The following is a 19159-nucleotide window of genomic DNA, read 5'->3' as shown; positions in this document are numbered from 1 at the left end:
ACCGCGTGGCCCCTTCACCCACTCTGGTGGTTTATTCGTATTTCCTCTTTATTCTGATTTTCAGTCTCACCAATGTCACATTTAGTCCGTTGGCTTTGTGGATCTTGTCTATTTTATTTTGGTTTCCTGTTTCACTGAATCACACTTTTGGTCTATTTTTGGTTTCTTTTGGCTTAATTTGTTGTTCTTTCTCCAGGTTCTAGATTTAAACACATGGTTTATTGAGGCTTCAGCCCCTTTTCTTTGGTAATGTGAAGTTGTAATGCATCCATTTTCCTGACGGTGCCTTTTTTTTTTAAACAAAAGTTTGCCCTGATTTTTATCACTGTTCAGTTCAAGGAATTAAAAAAAATCCCTACTATAATTCCTTCTTCAACAGATGAGCGAATCGAAGCATAACAATCGAATTTCCAAATATTCGGGATTTAAAAGTTTATCTTCTTTGTTATAAATGTGTAATTTAAGTGGGTATGGTCAGAGGACATGGCCCGTGGGGTAATTTATTTGTTAAATGATAAAAATCTGGACATTTGGAACAAAATGAGCATACTGGATTGCTGCGTTCAAGGCTGAGCAGAATGCTGGGGGTGCGGGTCCTCCCAGCAGGTGGGAGAGGCTGGGGGAACAGAACCTGGGGGAAAACACAGGTTGTTGGGACTTTGCTGCATGTGAAGTTAACATGTGACCTGCCTCACGACTCTACTATGGACGTGGCCAACTTGGAACGTGGCGTGTTTGGGTATCTTTTTAGGGTGAGGGGAACGGACGCAGCATCGGGACGCCCCAGCTGCCGGCCTCCCCCGGGCCCTCACAGTCCCCACACACACTGCCATCCGGCTGCTCTCCAAAGCCTCCTGAGAGCCCCGTCCTCATGCGGGCCCTCTCGGGAGACACAGACACCCAGGCTCCATCAGTGGAAACAGGACAGGAAGAGGACAGGGGGAACCCTGCACACAGGACCAGAACAGAGGCCAACGGATAGAGAATTGATGAATGTTAACTCACCAAATCCGTTTCATAGTTAAAGAGTTAAGGCAGTACAAGTCTGCTGAGAGCTGGCCGGGGGGCTGTAGTCTGGGCTCAGCGGGTGGAGATGATGAAGAAGCAAGAGGGGGTGCAGTCAAACAATGACTTTATTGTCTCCGGAAGGAGTGAAGGTCACCGTACCACCGCAAGACTCTGCCTGGGGCACGGACAGAGGTAGCCAGGACGGTGGTGCTGGAGGGGCCACGGTCACAGAACTGGGGGAGCCAGAGTCAGCGCTGAGCTTCCTCTATCCTGGCTGGGCTCTTTTTACCCCTCACGGGGCCCTGGACAGAACATTCAGGGCAGTGGCTGTTACTCCAAACTGGGAAACACCCATTCTTCCCCACTTGGAGTGGGGCTCCGTTCCCAGGCTGTGTGAGCAAAGGGCCCTGGGGACAGGAGAGGCGGCCAGGTCCAGGGGGAGGTGATAGCCCCTGTGACTACCTCAGAGCGGGGAGTGTCCCACCCAGGGTCTTGAGAGGGATGGCGGCAGGACAGAGGCTGGAGGTGGGAGGACAGGCGGGGCTGCAGGGCTGAGGAGCCAGGGCTCACAGCAGGGCCCGGAGGAGGCCAAGGCCCATCTGGAGCAGAAGCCCCCTCGGAAGGGCCCAGGGACTCTCCTGAGGGGTGGGTGCCCCGTTGCAGAGGGACCCCAAGCAGCACTGCCTGATGATTTGGCCCAATAGCCCGGGGCCTGACAGCCATTCAAACTTCATGTTGGTGTTGGGACACCTGGGAGCACAGCGCTTGCTGAGCAAAATCTTCACCCCTAATCCTGCAGAAAAGAGGAGACAAGCGTCCATGAAGGAGGACGAGGCATGGGTCCAGGGTAGGGGTGGGGTGGTGGCTGGGGTGTGCTCTCCACATGGGCAGGGAAGGCCAGAACCAAACCTGAGTCAGAGAACTTCTGGTCCTGGAAGGTCTACCAGATACCTTCTCCTGATCCTTCCCAGTCTAGGCCCTGCACAGCAGTGGGAGCACAGCTGCTCAAGGTCACCTTCAATGTCACAGCTAAGATGGGGTGACCAAGGTCGGGACTCTTCCCTGAAGCCACACATGGCCTGAACCCTTGGGCAGCCCAGGGGCCTGGGATGGGGTGAAGCGGAGCAGAGAGGACACGGATGGTGAGCACAGGGGGCCCGCTGCACCAGGCCTGGGCTCCCCGACTCCATTTGTGTAGAGATGTGCGGGGGACCTCTGAAGGGACCATCGCTGCAGGAGAAAGGGCGGTCTTGGGGGGAGCCCACCTTCCCTGTGCTGTGCTGCTTGTTTTTGTGTCGCTCTGTCTGTTGTCTGTATCATATTTGGCGCCGCCAGGGACTCACTCAGGGTGAAGATCACCGCGTTGGAGACGCAGACCCGGTCCGTGGAGGCACATGCGGTGGGTGTGCAAAACGCCTGGCTGGGGACTTTGAAGCACTGGTAGCAGCTCAGGTTCTCACCTATGGGGCAGCACCAGGCCGTGCTGGAGCCGGCTGCGCGCAAAGGGCCCCCGCGGGAAATACGCCCCTGCCCCGGAGCCCAGCGGCCATCCTTACCTGGCCCTGTGGGGCTGCCAGCACACTCTGCAGACATCAGCAGAGCCCACAGGACTAGAACGAGTGCCCGCATAACGCTAGACGTCTCAGCCTGGGTTGGGAGAGGTGGAGCAGAGGAGGCTTTGCCCAGAGCACCCTGAGCTCCCCCATCCCTACCTTATCCTCCTAGCCCGACCCCTCCTCCTGCACCCTCCCTCCCACGGCTGTGCAGCAGGGAGCCAAGGGAGGGCCCAGACGTGGGCACCTATCAGCCCCTGCTCAGCAGCTCCTGCTCTGGGGAGGGCCTCCTGGGTTCCACGCTGGAGCAGAAGGGGGGGAGGTTGGGAGGGCGTCTCCCCTGTGGGTTCTTCCCCCTGGGCCAGCTTCAGCCCCAGCACTGGCTCTGATGCCTCCTTCTCTTCCTGTGACAAATCCCGGAACAAGGCCTGGCTCACACCTTGGGGACCTCGGAGCACACTGGGTCCCGGCCTCACAGGCTCACGGAGGACCGAGACTTCCAGTGGACGTGGTGGGAAGTGGTGCGGTGTTGAAGGGGGAGAGAGGAGGGCTTCCGGGGGAGGAGGGATCACTGGAGCTGAAGAACAGTGGCAGCTGAGCGATCAGTGATGCACTGCAGAGCTGTCCAGAGGGAAAGCGGCAGGAGCCAGGCACAGAGCAGGAACCCAGGAAATTGTCAAGGGGTAAACAGGGGAGGGAGGGGAGAAGGAGGAAGGGGAGGAGGGAGTAGGGATAGGAGAAAGAAGGGGAGTGGGGGAAAGGAGCGGAAGAGGGATGGGGAGGCAGGAGAAGAGGGAGGTGAAGGAGGGGAGGAGGAGGGGAAGCCCGAGGGAACAAACACCCGCAGCTGCGCCCCACAGCTCGGAAAGGTCTGGGGTCCCCATGCAGCAGACCCGAAAGGAAAGCAGACTGTCTGCCCCTTCTCTCCAGTTTCTGACAATACTGCCAAGTGGCAGTGAGTGGACAGTGAGCTTAGGATCACACCAGTGGCAGAGGGGCCCCAGGTCCTGCAAGTTCCTCCCAGGACCCCTTGGACGTCGTCCACACCAGTGGGGAGGGTGGCTGGTGTGCCCAACAAAGCTGTTTACAGCGGGCCTCCCAGGAAGTCCCTCTGTTACCAAGGATGGGACAGGACCCCGGGTGGGCAGGCCAGGCGCTGGGGAGTAGGAAGGCGGCGCTGGGAGCCCTGTTGTCTTGGCTGTCTGTTTTGTGGATGTTTTGCAGTTCTGACAAACCCTGTGCTTCCAGCGGCACCTGGGTGCCCCGACCCGGACGCTGCTCCGGCCCTGGAGCGCTTCAGGTCAGCTTCGAGATGCCGGCCAGCTGTGCTGCACCTGAGTTGCTGCCAGTCGCCACGTCAAAACTCAGACGGAACCTGAGCAGGAAGCTTCGCAGCTCGCTGTGCTCTGGGGCCTCTCTTCCCGGCTTGGAAACAGCTGAAAATCCCTGCTACACCCACCCTCCAGTGCTGAGAGTGACGCTGACGGTGGCCTTGGCCCACCGCTGCCTCAGATCCCTTACCTGGTTCCTGCCCCAGCACCTCAGAGTCCCCTCAAACTTCCCCCCTCCCTCAGGTTCTGAAAAATCAAGGGGTGGAGTTGAGTTGTGGGCTCCTGGTTAGAGACTAGGCTCTCCGCCGACCTCCTGGGGAAAGGAAGTGCTTCCCACAGCCGCCAGGATTCACACCCTCTGTGCTCTTAGCACACCTGCTGGCGTGGCCCAGGCGCCCTCTTGCCTCCTGACGAGCGGGAGGAGGAGCCGAGCGCAGGGCGGAGCGGAGCTGGGGGGAGGAGCCGAGCGGGGGGTGGGGAGGAGCCGAGCGGGGGGTGGGGTGGAGCCGAGCAGGGGGTGGGGAGGAGCCGAGCGGAGGGAGGAGCCGAGCGGGGGGAGGAGCCGAGCGGGGGGAGGAGCCGAGCGGGGGGTGGGGAGGAGCCGAGCGGGGGGTGGGGAGGAGCCGAGCGGAGGGAGGAGCCGAGCGGGGGGAGGAGCCGAGCGGGGGGAGGAACCGAGCGGGGGGAAGAGCCGAGAGGGGGGAAGAGCCGAGCGGAGGGTGGGGAGGATCCAGCGGGGGGTGGGGAGGAGCCGAGCGGGGGGTGGGGTGGAGCCGAGCAGGGGGTGGGGAGGAGCCGAGCGGGGGGAGGAGCCGAGCGGGGGGAGGAGCCGAGCGGGGGGAGGAGCCGAGCGGGGGGTGGGGTGGAGCCGAGCGGAGGGTGGGGAGGATCCAGCGGGGGGTGGGGAGGAGCCGACTGGGGGGTGGGGAGGAGCCGACTGGGGGGTGGGGAGGAGCCGAGCGGGGGTAGAAGGTGGGAAGACCCTTCCCCTGACTTCGCACTTTTCCACACACGACTCCTGGGTCCGAAAAATGCAGGAGGAGCCTCATCAGTGAGCAGACCCCCACGACCCTCAGGCACATGGACCCACGGAGATGCAACAGGGGAGTGGGGGCAGTCGCGTCTCCTCCGGCTTTGGCTCCCGCTTTTGCTGCCACAGAGTAGTCAGCGAAGGCACTGGTGCCTCCACGTGGCTCTTGCTTTAATCTGCTCCTCGGACCCCACAGCTCAGCGTAGCGCTAACGCAGGTGTAGGGGTCGGATGGATGCGGCTTCACGCCTCTGCGCACAAAGGTCGGCTCCCATCCGGCATCCCACAGCTTTTGAAATGTCCTGGCATCCCTGTGCCTCAGTGTAGTGTCCGGAGTTAAAGCCGTGGGCACTTCCGAGGAAGTGCGAGGTCACCACCTGTAAGCTTGTGTTACAGCGAGGTCCTTTCTCCTGGGGCCCAGGGTTCCAGTCTGAAAACTGGCTGAGGTCCCAAAACTGGGCAAGGGATTGTGACTTTTTATTGGGGAGATGGCACTCAGCCTCCCATTTTCCATCCTGACGCAAACTGGATGGGTCTCTGGCTGTTGCCCATTGGTTTTGCCCTCAGGGACACGGGGCTCTACCTGGTCTCCACAGCCCTTCTGCAGGCTCCTGGAACTTGCTCCCTGGTACTGCAGGCGGACGTGACAATTACGATGTAATAGCCCAGGTTGTGGAGCCAAGCCATCTGGGAGCCAGTTCTGCACAGTGGGCTCTGAGTGGAGCAGTCACGGGGGGGGGGGTGCTGGGGGCTCCGCGCTAGCCCGGGAGCATAGCCTCCCCTGCAAGGCCGACTGCTGGTGCTGAACAACCCACCGGCCTGGCTCCACCCCTTCTGAGGCCAGCCAGCTACTTGGTGAGGCTGATAATTTTGTGCCATTTCCACACTGCAGGGTGCAACTGTCCCTCCTGCTGGGATGGTTACCTAGCCGAGGCACAAGTTTGCTCAAGCTTTTGCCCCCAGTGCCTCAACCTGCACCACTACCTGAGAACCCACAGAGCGGATTCCTCCCCGAGACCTTGTAGGACATCCCCTCAGACAGAAGGGTGCTTTACATCAACAGGTTTACGGCTCCGAGGCTGCTGAAGTGAAGTTCCCAAATGTACATGATTTAAAACGGAGGAAATTTCTGGTCTCCCAGTTCTGGAGGCTGGCAGAGCTGTGCTCACTCCGAGGGCTTAGGGGAAGACCCTCGCTTGTCTCTTCCAGCTCCAGGTGGTGGCCAGCAATCCTTGGCCTTCCTTGGTTTGTGGCCATGTAACTGCAGTCCCTGCCTTCCTCTTTGCTCTGTGTGTGTCTGTGTGGCCCAGTTCCCCTCTTCCTATAACGACACCAGTCACGGTGGGCATGGGGCTCACCCGAATCCAGCACGACCTCATAATTACTTGATTAAATCAACAAGACCCTATTTCCACAAGAAGTCCCATCCACAGGTTCTGGGGGTTAGGACTTGAGCATATCTTTTTGGGGGGGCAATTCCACCCAGTGCAAGAAGAATGGTTGGGGCCCAGGCTTTCCACTGTGTACCACATGGTTCAGAAGCTGTGGCTTGTGGAACACTAGCATGGGCCCTCAAAGACAAAGCCCAGGAAGTATCGTTAGCCATTTGGTTTTAACCAAAGAATGGAAAATTGATTTAACTTTAGAAAACCAGTCAATGAAACTCACCAGATTCAAAGACAAAAAAAGGGGAAAAGATGTATTCATCTCAATAGAGACAGAAGAGCTGTTGGAAAAAATTTGACTCAATGGTGATAAAACTCCCTTAGCAAATTAGTATTAGAAAGGAAATCCCCCACCCTGATAAAGGCAAGCCATGAAAACCCCACAGCTAAGAGCATATTTAAAGGTGAAGGGCCACCGGCTCTCATTGTTTCTGTTCCCTTTACTGGGAGATTTGGCCAGGCAAATAGGCAAGAAAAGAGATCAAAGGTGTTCAGGTTGGAAAGCAAGAAGTAAAACTGTATTTGCAAAGGCATGATTGTCTGTGTAGAAAACTGTAAGGAATATTCATACAGGGGACGAAGACACACAGAAGACAAGATTAATACAAGAAACCTGATTGTATGTCTGGTCCAGAAGCAAATAATTCAGAATTGAAATCTGAAGTTCAGTGAGACTTGCCACTGAGAGTGCGGTCCACTAAAGGGGAAGTGAGCAAGTCGGGCTTCATTAAAATGAAACCCTTTTGCTCTGAGAACACCCACATGAAGGGGATGAAAGATGACGTATAGACTGGAAGGAAATGTTTGCAAACATTTGTTGCAAAAAAAATGTTCCAAACACATGCCTGACAAGGGCTTAGTACCAAGAATACGCAAGGAACTCTCAAAACGCGACAGTACAAACAATCTCATTAAAAAACAGGAAAAGGGTGTTTTACTGAGACGATACACGACGGCAAATACACATGTGAGACACGTTCAGCACTGCTGCCAGGGGGATGTGAACCCAAACCACAACGAACTGTCACTACACACCTGTCAGAACAGCTAAAATCAAAATTAAGGAGAAGAGCAAATGCCAGTAAGGACGCGGGGACACTGGGCCACTTGAGGGGACGTAAAATGGTACAGCCACCCTGGAAAATAATTTGGAAGTTTTCTTGTAAAACTGAACATGCAGCTGCCACCTGATCCAGCCATTGTACTGTTGGATGTTTATCCCAGAGCAGTTAATAATGTTCGTACAACACCTGTGCATGAATGCTTATAGCAGCTTTATTGGTACCACCCAAGAACTGGGACAGCCCAGACATCCTTCAACAGCTGAATGGTTAAGCAAACAGTAGCCCATCCACGGCACGGAACACTCCTCAGTGTCAAAAGGACCAAACTATTGATGCACACAACCTGGATGGGTGTCCAGTAGGGACTGAGCTGAGTAAAAGAAACCACCAAAAGGAAATAGACTGTATGATTCTACTTTCATAACATTTTTGAAACGGCAACATTTTAGAAATAGAGAGCAGATTAGTGGTTGCCAGACGTTCGGGATGGAGTGGAGTGAGAGGAAGGGAGGTTATAAAACGTCAGCAGGAGGGACCCTGGGGATGACGGAGGGGTTTAGCACGTGGACCACCTGGAGGATGCAGGAACCCACACGGCTGATAAAACCATGTAGGTCTGAACACTCTCAGAAGGGTATGCAGCGGGAGAATGAGTGTGACTGCTGAATTGTATCAACAGTATAATATATTGCTATTACACTATAGTTTTGTGATGTTATACTATAGTTTTGCAAATGTTACCATTAGTAGATACTGGGTAAGGTGTACACAGATCTGTTATTAAAGCTCCATGTGAAACCACCATTATCTCAATAAAATTTTTTAAAATCAAGTTACAAAAAATTTAATGGCATTTAGAGTATCTTCAAAAACATGGCATACTTAGAAATAAATTTGACAAAATATGTGCCAAAGGAGTTGAAAAAATTTACATATATTAAAATAGTACATACACTTTCACAAAAAGAAAACAAACAACCTCATAATAAATGGGCCAAAGGTTTGAGTAGACTCTTCACCAAAGAGAAATTCACACGGCAATGAGCACATGGAAGGATGTTCAGCATGTTTAGGAAGATGTAAATCAGAATCTTGCTGAGATACCGTGCCACACGGAGGAGAATGGCTGGAATCAGACAGTACTAGCGAGGGTGGGGGGCCCTGCAGTCTCCCCCATCGCCGGCACAGATGCAGCCACTTGGCAAAAGTGTTTGGCGGTTTCTAATTAAGTTAAACATACTCTTACCTCATGACCGGGCAAGCCCAGTCCTAGGTTTTTTCCCAAAGAAATGAAGATGGACGTTCAGACTGTGCGCACATTTTCAGAGCTCTTCGTTTCCAAGTCTGAGTGCCCACGGAGAGCTCGTGCCTCGGCCGAGTGGAGGTTAGCCACAGGCACACATGCGGCAGCACGGGGGAGCCCCAGGGGCATCAGCTGAATTGGGAGGGCTACAGAAAAAGGCACACATGCTTGGCCCCACGGGGCTGGGCTGATGGCGGGAACTGGCTGCAGGAGGGTGCCAGGGACTTCTCTGGGGTGACAAACTGTTCCATATGCTGATTGTGGTGGTGGGTACAAGTGCATGACTGCCTGTATTTGTCAGAACTCATGAAACTATATTTAGAAATTGGTAAATTTTATTTTTACAAATCATACCTCAAACAGCTGACTTTAAAGAAACTTTCCACAAAGGAAAACTCCAGATTTAGATGCTCTCACTGCTTAACTCCTCCAAACACACAGGAGAAAGACAGTATCAGTCCTCCAGAAACTCCTTTAGAGGAAAGAAAGGGGTGACACTTCCTTGTTAATTTTAAGAGGCTAGCATAATCTTGATTTTTTTAAATAAAAATGGATAAGGATTTACCAAAAAAAAAAAAAAAAAAAGCCAGAGCAATAGCCCATGAAAATTGATGAAAACATATCCTAAATGTAATACAGAAAATAATCAGTGGCCTATAAAAAAGAAAACATACTGTATAATCTAGTAGGTACAGAAAATCATTTGATAAATTCAACACGCTTTATGATAACTCAGCAAACGAGGAATAGAAGGTATCTTTCTGACCTCATAAAGGTCACTACCAACCCAGCTCTCACGTTCATCGTATTTGTGGTGAACTACTGAGCACTTTCCTCCTGTCACCACCACCTCTCGTCACTCTGCCCTGGATAAAAGGAACAGGAACAGCAGCAACAAGGGGACTATCATTGACGATGAGGAATCGACTGCATCATTTGGACATCGCATGATTTTGAATTTAGAATGTAATGTACAGAGCAAATATTGGAATTAATACAGGAGTTTAGAAGGGTCACTGGCTATAAGAGCTATACATAAACACCAACTGGATTTCTATATAATAGCAATAATAAATTTAGAATCTTAAAGTTTAAAAAACCCACTGAATTCTCGACTGCCCTAGGATAACTTCAGCTCCTGTATCCAACTCTCTTTACTGTTTCTAGAAGAAAAGGCATTCAGATCAACAGAGAGAGGGAACAGGACCTCACCTGCCCCATGCCCTCAGCATGCGCAAGAGATGGAGAGACCACAGGTGTCATTTACCTTCATGTAGAGAGACGAATGCAAACTTCTGGCAGAGGTATCTTTGGACCTAGGGCACCTGCTGGGCAGAGTTGGTGTCGCTGGAGGGAAACGGGAGGAAATGGGAGAAAGGAACTTAGGGCCTGAGTGCGATGGGCTCGGACAAAAGCCACCCTCAGAAACAGAAGGTTCGGCTCCCCGTGCGGGGATGCTGGGGGCCAGACTGGGAGCTGCTGATCAGCCGCCTGGCTCTCGGCGACGTACCTGAGAGGACGTGGGGACGCAGGGTTAGTCCGAGATGATTCCCTTCTCCGGTGGCCAACCAGGAGGAGGGCCGACACCCCAGGAGGCTTGGTGACAAATGGAAAGAAGGAAGGAAGAAGGGGGAAACTAAGTACTGTAGCAACAAAGGAGCCTCCTAATGTTGCAGGGTACCCACCCTTCCCACCGCCGCCGCCGCCGCCGGCGGCATCGGCGGACCTCGGCCGCCAGGAGCAGCTGCCCTTCACCGCGCAGCCGGAAGAGGGCGGCCGCGGCCCGGCGTCCGGGAGGCGGCGCTGCGGGCCCACCCGCGGGAAGACACCGCGGGAGAAGTAAAAGGGGAGGAAAACCTTTTTCCTGACAAATGTCCCGGAAAACCAGCCAGGAAGCAGAAGAATCCGTCATACCCGAATTAAAACATTTGAAAATATGAACACCTTGCTCCAGAAATTCAGAACCTCAAAACAAATAGGCGATCAAAGTGAAGACATGAAATGAGAAATTTCCTCATGAGAGTGAGGACGGAAATGGAGGAAAACTTAAGGACCCGCTTGGAAGTAAAGACTGACTTACAAAGTTCCAAGGGAGCAGGCTGTGAAATTGCAGGTCGGAAACTGTGGCAGAAGCATGGGATGGGAAGGCAGGCAAGCAAGAGGACAAAATGACCCAAATCTGCACTAAAAGGGCTCACCCATTCCTGGGAAAATGACCCAGAATGGTGACCTCTAAGACTACGCCTGTACAAATTCTGAAAGATACAGAAACCACCCTTATTGCCTACAATCCACAAAACCTATGTTAGGAAAACAGCAGACTGATGTCAGACTTCTCAAAGTGCCCTTTAAGCAAGACACAGTGAAGCAGAAATGACTTTAAAGAGACAAACTCAAGAAAATAACGTTCCGTATAGTCAAGACTATAATCAAGCATCAATGCTTTAGAAAACAATTTTAAACCTCTAACCTTTGGTTTCAGTAAAAAGGGAAAAAAAAGTGACAATATGATACTGGAAAAACATGGGCCATGTGGGGCGAGGGGACAGCCGTATTCCAGGTCTTGGTTGAGCCCCTGGGACGTGTCCCGCTAAGCGTGGGTCCCTGGCTTCACGCAGGAAAGAACTGAAGAGCGAGCCACAGCTGAGTACAGGTAGGTTTATTTAGAGAGACACATACTCCACAGACAGAGTGCAGGCTGTTTCAGAAGGGCAGAGAAAGGCCATGAGGTGTAGGGGTTGGGTGCTCAGTTTAAAGCAAAAGCAGAGGGGGGAGGGTATAGCTCAGTGGCAGAGCGCACGCCTAGCATGCACGTGGACCGAGTGTGGCCCTTCTCACTCAAGCCAGAGCGGCCAAGAAGCGCGGTGTTGCTAGCTTTTATGGGCCTGGTAACTTCATATGCTAATAAGTAGGAGGGTTATTCCAGCTACTTTGGGGAAGGGACAGGGATTCTCAGGAATTGGACCACCACCCACCCTCTTTTATGGTCGGCCTTAAAACTGCCTCGGCACGCGTGGGAGGGCCATTCAGCAGCCATTGTATTTCAATGAGCGTATACTGACGCTCAAGGTCTCCTGGGAGTTGAATCTTCCCCCATGTTGGTGCTAATTGCTGTGTCATTCTTTTAATGGTCATGCCCTGCCCCCTTCCCTCCTGTCTCAAATACTTGAATCAAACCCCTAAATCAAAGAAACTGGAGGAAAAAACACAAAGTGAACAGAAGGAAGCACAGGGAAGAAAATCAGAGAAAGCCCCGCCCTGCTCTGTCCCCAGATGTTAAATTAGAGGGAAGAGGGCAGACCGGGCGGCGGGCAGCCTCAGGGTTCCCATCAGCCTGGGGCCGCATGTGGGCGCCCAGGCAAGAGCACCTTGCCGGCTAACTCAGAGTCCCCAGGTCCTGTCCCAGCAGCCCTGCCCCTAGAGCACCCCTTATCCCCTACTCTTCACCCAGACCTTAAATGCAGTCCCTCCCAGGACTCCATTGTGTCACTCAGATTTCTCCAGGAGGCTGTCCTCCCAGAATGCACCCTCTGAAGTTATGACCCCTCTGCCCAAGGAGTCCCAGAAAGCATCCTTGGGTGGGGCTCAGAGAGGGGAGGTCCAGCTGGGCTGTGGCTCAGCCACCAGCTCTGGGAATGGTCTCATCCCCCTCCCCCCCAAATCCAGGGGAGCCAGGCAGGGGAAGCAAAGGAACTCTGCAAGCTGAGGCAGGACAAACCCAGGCCGGGCCACGGCTACCTGGCATCCATGGTCATGGGATAGATAGCCTTTGAGTGAGGGGCGGAGGTCAGCAGGCTGGGGCCCTGCTAATCACAGGACGGCAGGAGCAGGGCAATGCAGGAAATGCTAAGGACTGGGGAGGAGGGGGTGGAGAGCCCCCCCTGGGCTGGGCTGTGGGCACCACAGATGGAGCCTAGACACTGGGCAAGACCTTCTTCCTCCCGGAGCAGCCTGGGAGGGGCAGGCGTGGGGGCTGGGGCCAGACACTACAGAGCTGAATTTGGCTACAGAGAAGTGGCAGGCATCAGTCGGGTCCCTGTGCACTGAGACCAGGGAGTCTGGTCTCCTGCCCTAAGTGTGCCCAGGCTGGACAGCACCACTGCAGCCTGGCCAGATGCCAGGGGGAGGGAGAGCCTAGGGCAGGGCCCTAGAAATGCTTTCCTTTCCCCTCCTCCTCCCCTTCCTCCTCTTCTTTCTCGACCCCTCCCTCCCTACCTGCCCTCCTCCCTGTGGTAGGAAATGGAAACTCAGAGCCCTGGGCTCCTCCTCCAACCCCTCCCCCTCCCAGCCCAACCCAGCCTCCTCCCACCCCAGGGAGGGGCAACAGGAACTGAGAGGACCACCAGCCACCCCCAGGAGGTCTAGCTGCCTTGGAATCAGCCCTCCAGGGATTTTGCCCTCCTACCCGGGGCAGAGGAAACGCTGGGCCCCGAGGGTCACAGACCCAGTAGGCAAGTGGCTTCAACCCTCTAAGCTCTGGTTTCCATTTCTCAAAACTAGAGGTAATCACGCCCCCTCTCAGTGTAGTTGTCAGAAGAGTAATAACAGATTAATGTCACCTGGAAAGCAGTAGGTGCCCAGAGATGGACTCCAAGGTTGGGATCAGCAGAAGAGATCACCCACACAGACGTCCCGCCACCACCTCCTGCCCTGTGGCTCCCAGCGTCCCCAGAGCCAGATGCTAACTCCTGACCACGATGGCCAAGTCTCCTGCTACATCTTCCTCTGCACACCTGGTTCCAGCTCTGCCCAGCCTGGCTGGTCTCAGTCCTTCTAGCAAAGTCGCTTCGATTTATTTTGAGTGAACACAGTGAATGCAGTCTATGTGGGAACTGTCGATAAAAAGCCAAATATGAAACCAAATCAACAAACAAACATTGCACAATGAGAACGGTGAGTTTGCTTTTTCCGGGGACCTTACTGAGACCACAGCCTAGCAGACAGCCTCTCCGTAACGCTGAAGAACTGCTCCAAAGAGGTAGCGGAGGAGCCAGGATATATATGACGTTTTTGGCTGGAAAATGCAGGTAGTCAAGCATGTATCTTGGTAAAAGATGACTGCTAGTCACAAAAACCACATCTCATGATTTGAGTGCTTCCAGTTTATGGGAAGATGCAAGAATGGGGCAGTGTCAATGAAATTTTCCTTAGATGTGCTTCTTAAACTTCTAGAGGCCTACATCCAACACAGAGTGCTTCATCCAACTCTCTGCTCTGGACTTGCCTTCAGGGTGCACTGCAGGTGGGCGGCACCTTAATCCTTGTGGAGCTGAACTGTGAGAAACATTCCTTTTACAGGACTCAGAACTCCATGGAGAACCAGCATTCCTGAGGCCCAGTCGGATCTCCCTCCCATTGAATTTTTTCTTGCTTGGGTTTTTAATGTTGGTCTGACTCAGTGAACCATGACACTTTCACTACCCCGGGAGTCTCCACCAGACTGCTCTGGCGTGCTTCTGGATCCTTCCGCAAGATGTTGGCTGGGCCTGATGCTCAGCCTCACCCCTCCCTCTGTAGGGTCCTGACTTCCTCCCAGAAGCAGGCTGACCTCTCTCCTGGTTCCCCTGTCCAGTCCTGTTCTGAGGATGAACTTCCCCAGTGACCCCGCCCGGCCGAGGGCAGCTGGCTGTGGACTTTCCCCCACTGCCTTCAAGTGGGCCTCAATGTGGGGCCCTATCACAAGGACCCCAGACCCCCTCCCCCCAGGCTCTGGGTCTCTGCTGCTGCCTTCCCTACATTAGGATCCTGCTGGGAGGGGCAGTCCCAGGCAGGTGGGCCACAGGCAGTCACACCCAGAGCAAGAAGGGGTGGGAACATCTGTGTTTATTTGAGGCACCAAAGCAGCAGGGGGTTCCAGTGGGGTGGGAGCTGCAGCTGGATTTGGGGGTAGGAGCAGATTCCTGGGTCAGCAGCCTAGACGTGGGATCAGTGGAAGCCCTGTGCCCTAAAAGGCTGCCCTCGAAGTGATGAAATAAGGGGTGTACAGATGCCAGGGCAAAGGGGCTTGGGGACCCTGATGCTTACTCCCACGCCCCCTGCCATGCCTGGCAGGGTGCACTGACCACACACCCATCCACACAGCACATCTTCTGTACCTGGGGGTGGAACAGGGCCTGGACAGGGCAGGCCTGGGGCTTAGGTGCCCCTCCCAGTGTGTCCCCAGGACTTGGTTCTGACTCTGGAACCCTCAGGCTCCGTTCCCAGGTTCCCCCAGGAAGGCTGACCCGGAAGGGTGGGCAGCTGGCAGGTGTAGGTACAGGGGCAGGCCTGCCTGTGGGGACCCAGAGCCAGGCGGAGGGGGTGACAGGCAGGGTGAGAAGTCAGAGGAGGTGGCTTCAAGATCCCCAGTGGTCCAGGAAGGGCTGCGCTTTCCTTCCTTCCTGAGCTTCGGGGGTCTGGGCTGGGCACAGGGTCCTGGCAATCAGGGGCCAAGCCGCAGCAGGGCGGACAGCAGGCTGAGCAGGAGCCCGAGGCCCAGCACGTGGGTGCTGGCCCGCAGCCCGCCGTCGGCTGCACTGATGTTGCACAGGAAGCTCTGGCAGCAGTGGGTGCCCACGGACGCCACTCCAAGATTGACGCTCGGGCCGGGACAGATCGGGGAGCAGCCCTTGTTCAGGGTGTAGCCAAAGTCCACCACGTTCCCTGCACAAGAAGACCAGGTTGTGAGTGGAGGGGCAGAGGGGACAGAGCCGGGGCCGGGGGGCCTGGCTGCCCGTGCTCACCGATGCCAGCGGATGCAGATATGGTCACGCAGTAGTTGTCGGAGTCGGAGCAGACGGTGGGCTTCAGGCAGTACCAGTTGCTGTTCTTATTCGTGCAGGAGAAGCACACCAGGGAGCGGGCTGCGCGAGGAGGGCGCCCGTCTCACGCAGGGGAGTCTTCCCGCAGCCCTCCCAGCCCTGGCCCAGAGGCTCGTGGGCGCCCGGCCTTTGCAGGCGTTCACTGAGCAGCCGCGGTACGCCAGGCCCGGGCTGGGGACCAGGAAGCACAGTGACACCAGACCCTGGCCCCCCGGAGGGACTCCAGTGGGAGCAGGGGTGGGGTGGAATGACCGCTGCTCTAGGGGAGAGGGGCCTTTTAGGTGGCACAGGGCAGGTGACACAAGCACCCAACTGAAGGGCCCCTGGGCACTGCAAGGGAGAGAAGAGGGACAGGGAGTCCAGGAGGAGGGCACAGCCCACCCAGAGGCCGGGGGCCCCAGGGCATCTCACCTCGCTCCACACCCAGGAGGGCAGCCAGCAGCACCGGCAGGAAGACCTTCATTTTGGTGTGGGCAGGCGTCTGGGGCCTCACGAAGCCAAAGAAGTCAGCCCTGCTCTGAAAAGACCGTTGGTTGGTGGGTGAGGCTTGCCACCCTCCCTGTGCTGAGCCCTGGGGCTGGGGCAGCGCCTCACTCTTCCAAATGGGCCAGAGCCACTGGCCTTGGCGTTCCGTTTGTAGATGGGGCAGCAGCTGCGGGGCCAGAGTACAGAGGGTCTTTCTGCTCCGTTCTCCATTCCTAGCCTACTCCTTGCTCAGTGCAGACTCCCTCTGGCTGAGACCCTTCCCCAAGCTTGTGGCAAAAGTGGTTGGCAGAGGGGACACTAGAGGCCAGATGGGGGCACTCATTAAGGTTCTCGGAATCACACAGGAAGGGAGGCCAAGGGAGTGGCACCTGCCCGCAGTCCTGGCAGGGGTGGGATGGGGGGGCGGGTTATGAGACCGGCTGGGACCTGGGATTCTCTCCCGCGGTGCTTGCAGCTGGACAAATGTCTCCTTGAGCAACAAGGAAGAAGGAAACAAGTCTTAAGTGACTGAAAATAACTGCGCCTAGGCGTAGTTGGGACAATAGGGTGCAAAAAGCCACAAACTATATTTTTGAGGTACTGGGAGCAAAAGCAGGTGCTGTGCATGCACGATTCCTGCGCAGGGGGCTGGACAGACGAGCTAAGCTGCCTGACCCACGGATCCATCCCCATGGTCACCCCATTTAAGCCCCAATCAGCTACTCTTGGGGAGCGGGCAAGGGCACCCATTTCTTGCTTTTGCTCCCTTGTGCTGCAGCGCGAGCCCTCATGAAGCCTTGCCTGGAAGTCTCGTCTGGCCTCTGATTAAAGAGTCCAAGGGCCTGGGTTGGTAACAGGCGGATGGCAACCAGTAATGACAGTAGCTGACCTGCATCCAGAACTTTCCATGGGCCAGCTCTGTGCCTGACGTGGCGACCGAGCGGGGCTGGGGGCATGAGGCATGTCTAGCTGAGCACCCTCATGGGCAGCTTCTGTGCTGGGGGGTGGGGGTGATGGGTTCTCCCATTCAGTGTTATTTCGCACTGAAGGCAATGACTCCATTCGTATCTGCTAGTCCCCCCGCTGTGTGGCTGGGGGGAGGCTCCAGGAGACCCAGCAGTGTGCTACCATCACACCAGAGGCAACAGGCACATGCTGGGCTGGGTGGGTGTGAGTCCGTGGGGGCTACCGCACACCAGGACCCTCCCTTGGGCAGAGGCCCTGGGCAGGGGGTGGAGAAAGCACTTTGAATGTGACCAGCTGAGGTTCTGGTTCTGTTTTGCAGGAGGCATGGTGTGGGAGGAGCATCTGGTGCTTTCTGCTGGGGATAGCCGTGGGCGAGGGAAGGGCATTTAGGGCCCCGGGATGCTGGTCTGGAAGGAGAAGCCAGGGAGAGGACAGATTTTGCGAGGGGCTGGCGGAGGTCCTGAGAATGGGCCCCTGGTCTCCTGCCCAGCCCTGGGCCCGGGCTGATGTCTTGGGGTTGGGAGCAGGAGCTGAAGATGTTCAAGAACAGTGCCAAGCTGGGCCTGTTCCCCGGGAACAAGTGATTCAGGGAGGAAGGGAACTCTGTTTCCTCCTCCGTAAAGTGAGGTTTGGGTAGGAGGAGCTCTGAGCTGTCCTGAAGGAAGCTCTGGAATGTGCAGGCATGGTCACGGCCAGCATCCCCACAGGCTGCTGCCAGGTACCCCACCAAGTGGGCCCCACTGGGCTGAGTCCAGACACTGGCCCCAGTGGATCCACATCAGCAGGGTCAGGCAGAGGGAGCCCTGGGGGAGCCAGCAGGGCCATCTGGGATGCAAACGGAGCACTCCACCCCAGGCTCACAGGGCTGATTGCTGGGAAAGCCGGGCATTCAGTGACTGGGCCAGCAGGAGAGGAAGGAGCCTGTCCTGGATCCCCGGGATGGCAAGGGACCAGATGGCCCAGCACCGGGGCCTGGGCTCCTAGGCACCTCAAACTTGCATAATCTATGCTAAACAAGGTGCTCTCACCTGTTCCCGGGCGGGCTCCTGTCCCCATCGTAATCCACCAGGGCGCTTAATTCTTTCCTTCCTGCCGGTCCATCAAGATCCCAGCCCCCTCCTCAAGTCAGGAAGGTTGCCCCTTCCCAGTCCCCACGTGAGAGGTCAGGGAAACCTAGAGTTGGGCGATGGGCCCCCAGCAGCGGCGCAGCTCTGGGCTACCCAGCCAGGGAAGGCGCCTGGCTGCAGTCTCCGCCCGCTCCGGCCCCAGATCTTTGGAAATACTGGGGAGGGCTGGGAGGCTAGGGGACCGGGAGTGGAGGCCAGGCGCCCTGGGGCCGGGCCTGCTCGCAACTCTGACCCCTCCCCCAGCCTCCCGCAGGCCTCTCCTGCCTCCCTGGCGCCCCCTTGCTCGCTCCCCCTCCTGCCTGGGGCCTCGTCCCCGAGTCCGCGTCTGCCCGGCCCGCGCCCCAACTCACCGCCGGCGGACGCAGGTGTCCGGCCTGGCCGCGCTGCTCAGCCTGTGCCCGAGCCCGATCCCGCGGAAGCCCGCATCCAGGCCGGCGAGGCGGCGCGCGAGAGCGGGGGGCGCGCGGGGGGCGGGGCTTGAAGCCCAGGCCCCGCCCCCCGGCCCTGCATCCTCGCGCAGAGCCCACAGTTGCTGGCCCGCGGTCCGCCCCGGCAGCCGGTCCGTCCGGTCCCCCGCGGCGCAGACGTCGCGGGACAGCCCGTCGAGGCTGAGCAGGGGTGCGGGAAGCGCTCCTCGGGGCCCGGAGGCCCACAGGTGGCCAGACACGTTAGGGGCAGAGCATAGGGGCGGGGATGCGTCCGTGGGGGCCGAGGGGGCAGTACCAGGAACCCCGTCAGCAGCGTGCGGTAGGGCAGCGAGGAGGCGGAGAAGGTGCCCTGACCCGGCCGCGCCTAGGGTCGGGCTGCTAGCCTTCCCGTGGGTGGGGGAGGGGTGGTGACGGGTCGAGTGTCCGGAGGTTGGAGGAGGGGGCTTCTGGGCGGTGGAGCACAGTACCGTCCAGCAGCAGATCTGGGCCGCAGGAGCGGCGGCCTTGGCGGGCTCGGGACCCTGCCTCCTCTGGGAGCAGGAAGGCCTTCAGTGTGGCTCCCCCGACCTGGGCCAAGATCCTCTGCCCAGGAGGACTCAAGAACTTCCTGGGTGCTCCCCGGCCCTCCAGCCCAGTCTGC

The 19159-nt window shown here is 56.6% G+C and overlaps 2 protein-coding genes and 1 long non-coding RNA gene across 5 annotated transcripts; all 3 read right to left on the bottom strand.

Moving 5' to 3' along the window:
* Positions 1–497: 497 nt before the first annotated feature.
* On the bottom strand, positions 498–4294 carry LY6L (lymphocyte antigen 6 family member L). Its single transcript, XM_010961211.3, has 3 exons — positions 2565–4294; positions 2352–2468; positions 498–1801 (listed from the first exon to the last, which is right to left on the bottom strand). Exons 1-3 carry the CDS (start codon positions 2635–2637, stop codon positions 1575–1577), a joined length of 417 nt encoding a protein of 138 aa, XP_010959513.2. The 5' UTR covers positions 2638–4294; the 3' UTR covers positions 498–1574.
* Positions 4295–9050: 4756 nt separating this feature from the next.
* Positions 9051–12991, bottom strand: LOC123618609 (uncharacterized). Its single transcript, XR_012502328.1, has 2 exons — positions 10244–12991; positions 9051–10080 (listed from the first exon to the last, which is right to left on the bottom strand). It is a non-coding gene; the product is annotated as an uncharacterized LOC123618609 (long non-coding RNA).
* A 1547-nt stretch (positions 12992–14538) lies between these two features.
* Positions 14539–18989, bottom strand: LY6E (lymphocyte antigen 6 family member E). Of its 3 annotated transcripts, none has more exons than XM_074353210.1 (4): positions 18442–18989; positions 15945–16045; positions 15456–15575; positions 14539–15375 (listed from the first exon to the last, which is right to left on the bottom strand). In XM_074353210.1, exons 2-4 carry the CDS (start codon positions 15994–15996, stop codon positions 15155–15157), a joined length of 393 nt encoding a protein of 130 aa, XP_074209311.1. In that variant the 5' UTR covers positions 15997–16045; positions 18442–18989; the 3' UTR covers positions 14539–15154. The 3 variants fall into 3 exon arrangements, with proteins under 3 accessions (XP_074209311.1, XP_074209312.1, XP_010959438.2); XM_074353211.1 differs by having other exon boundaries at positions 15945–16050; positions 18442–18574; XM_010961136.3 differs by lacking the exon at positions 18442–18989 and adding an exon at positions 17993–18278 and having other exon boundaries at positions 15945–16050.
* Positions 18990–19159: the final 170 nt, after the last annotated feature.

Source organism: Camelus bactrianus, chromosome 25, assembly GCF_048773025.1.
Source record: "Camelus bactrianus isolate YW-2024 breed Bactrian camel chromosome 25, ASM4877302v1, whole genome shotgun sequence".
Taxonomy (NCBI): Eukaryota; Metazoa; Chordata; class Mammalia; order Artiodactyla; family Camelidae; genus Camelus; species Camelus bactrianus.
The sequence above is the reverse complement of the archived record's forward strand: the minus strand, read 5'-3'. Positions and strand labels throughout refer to the sequence as shown.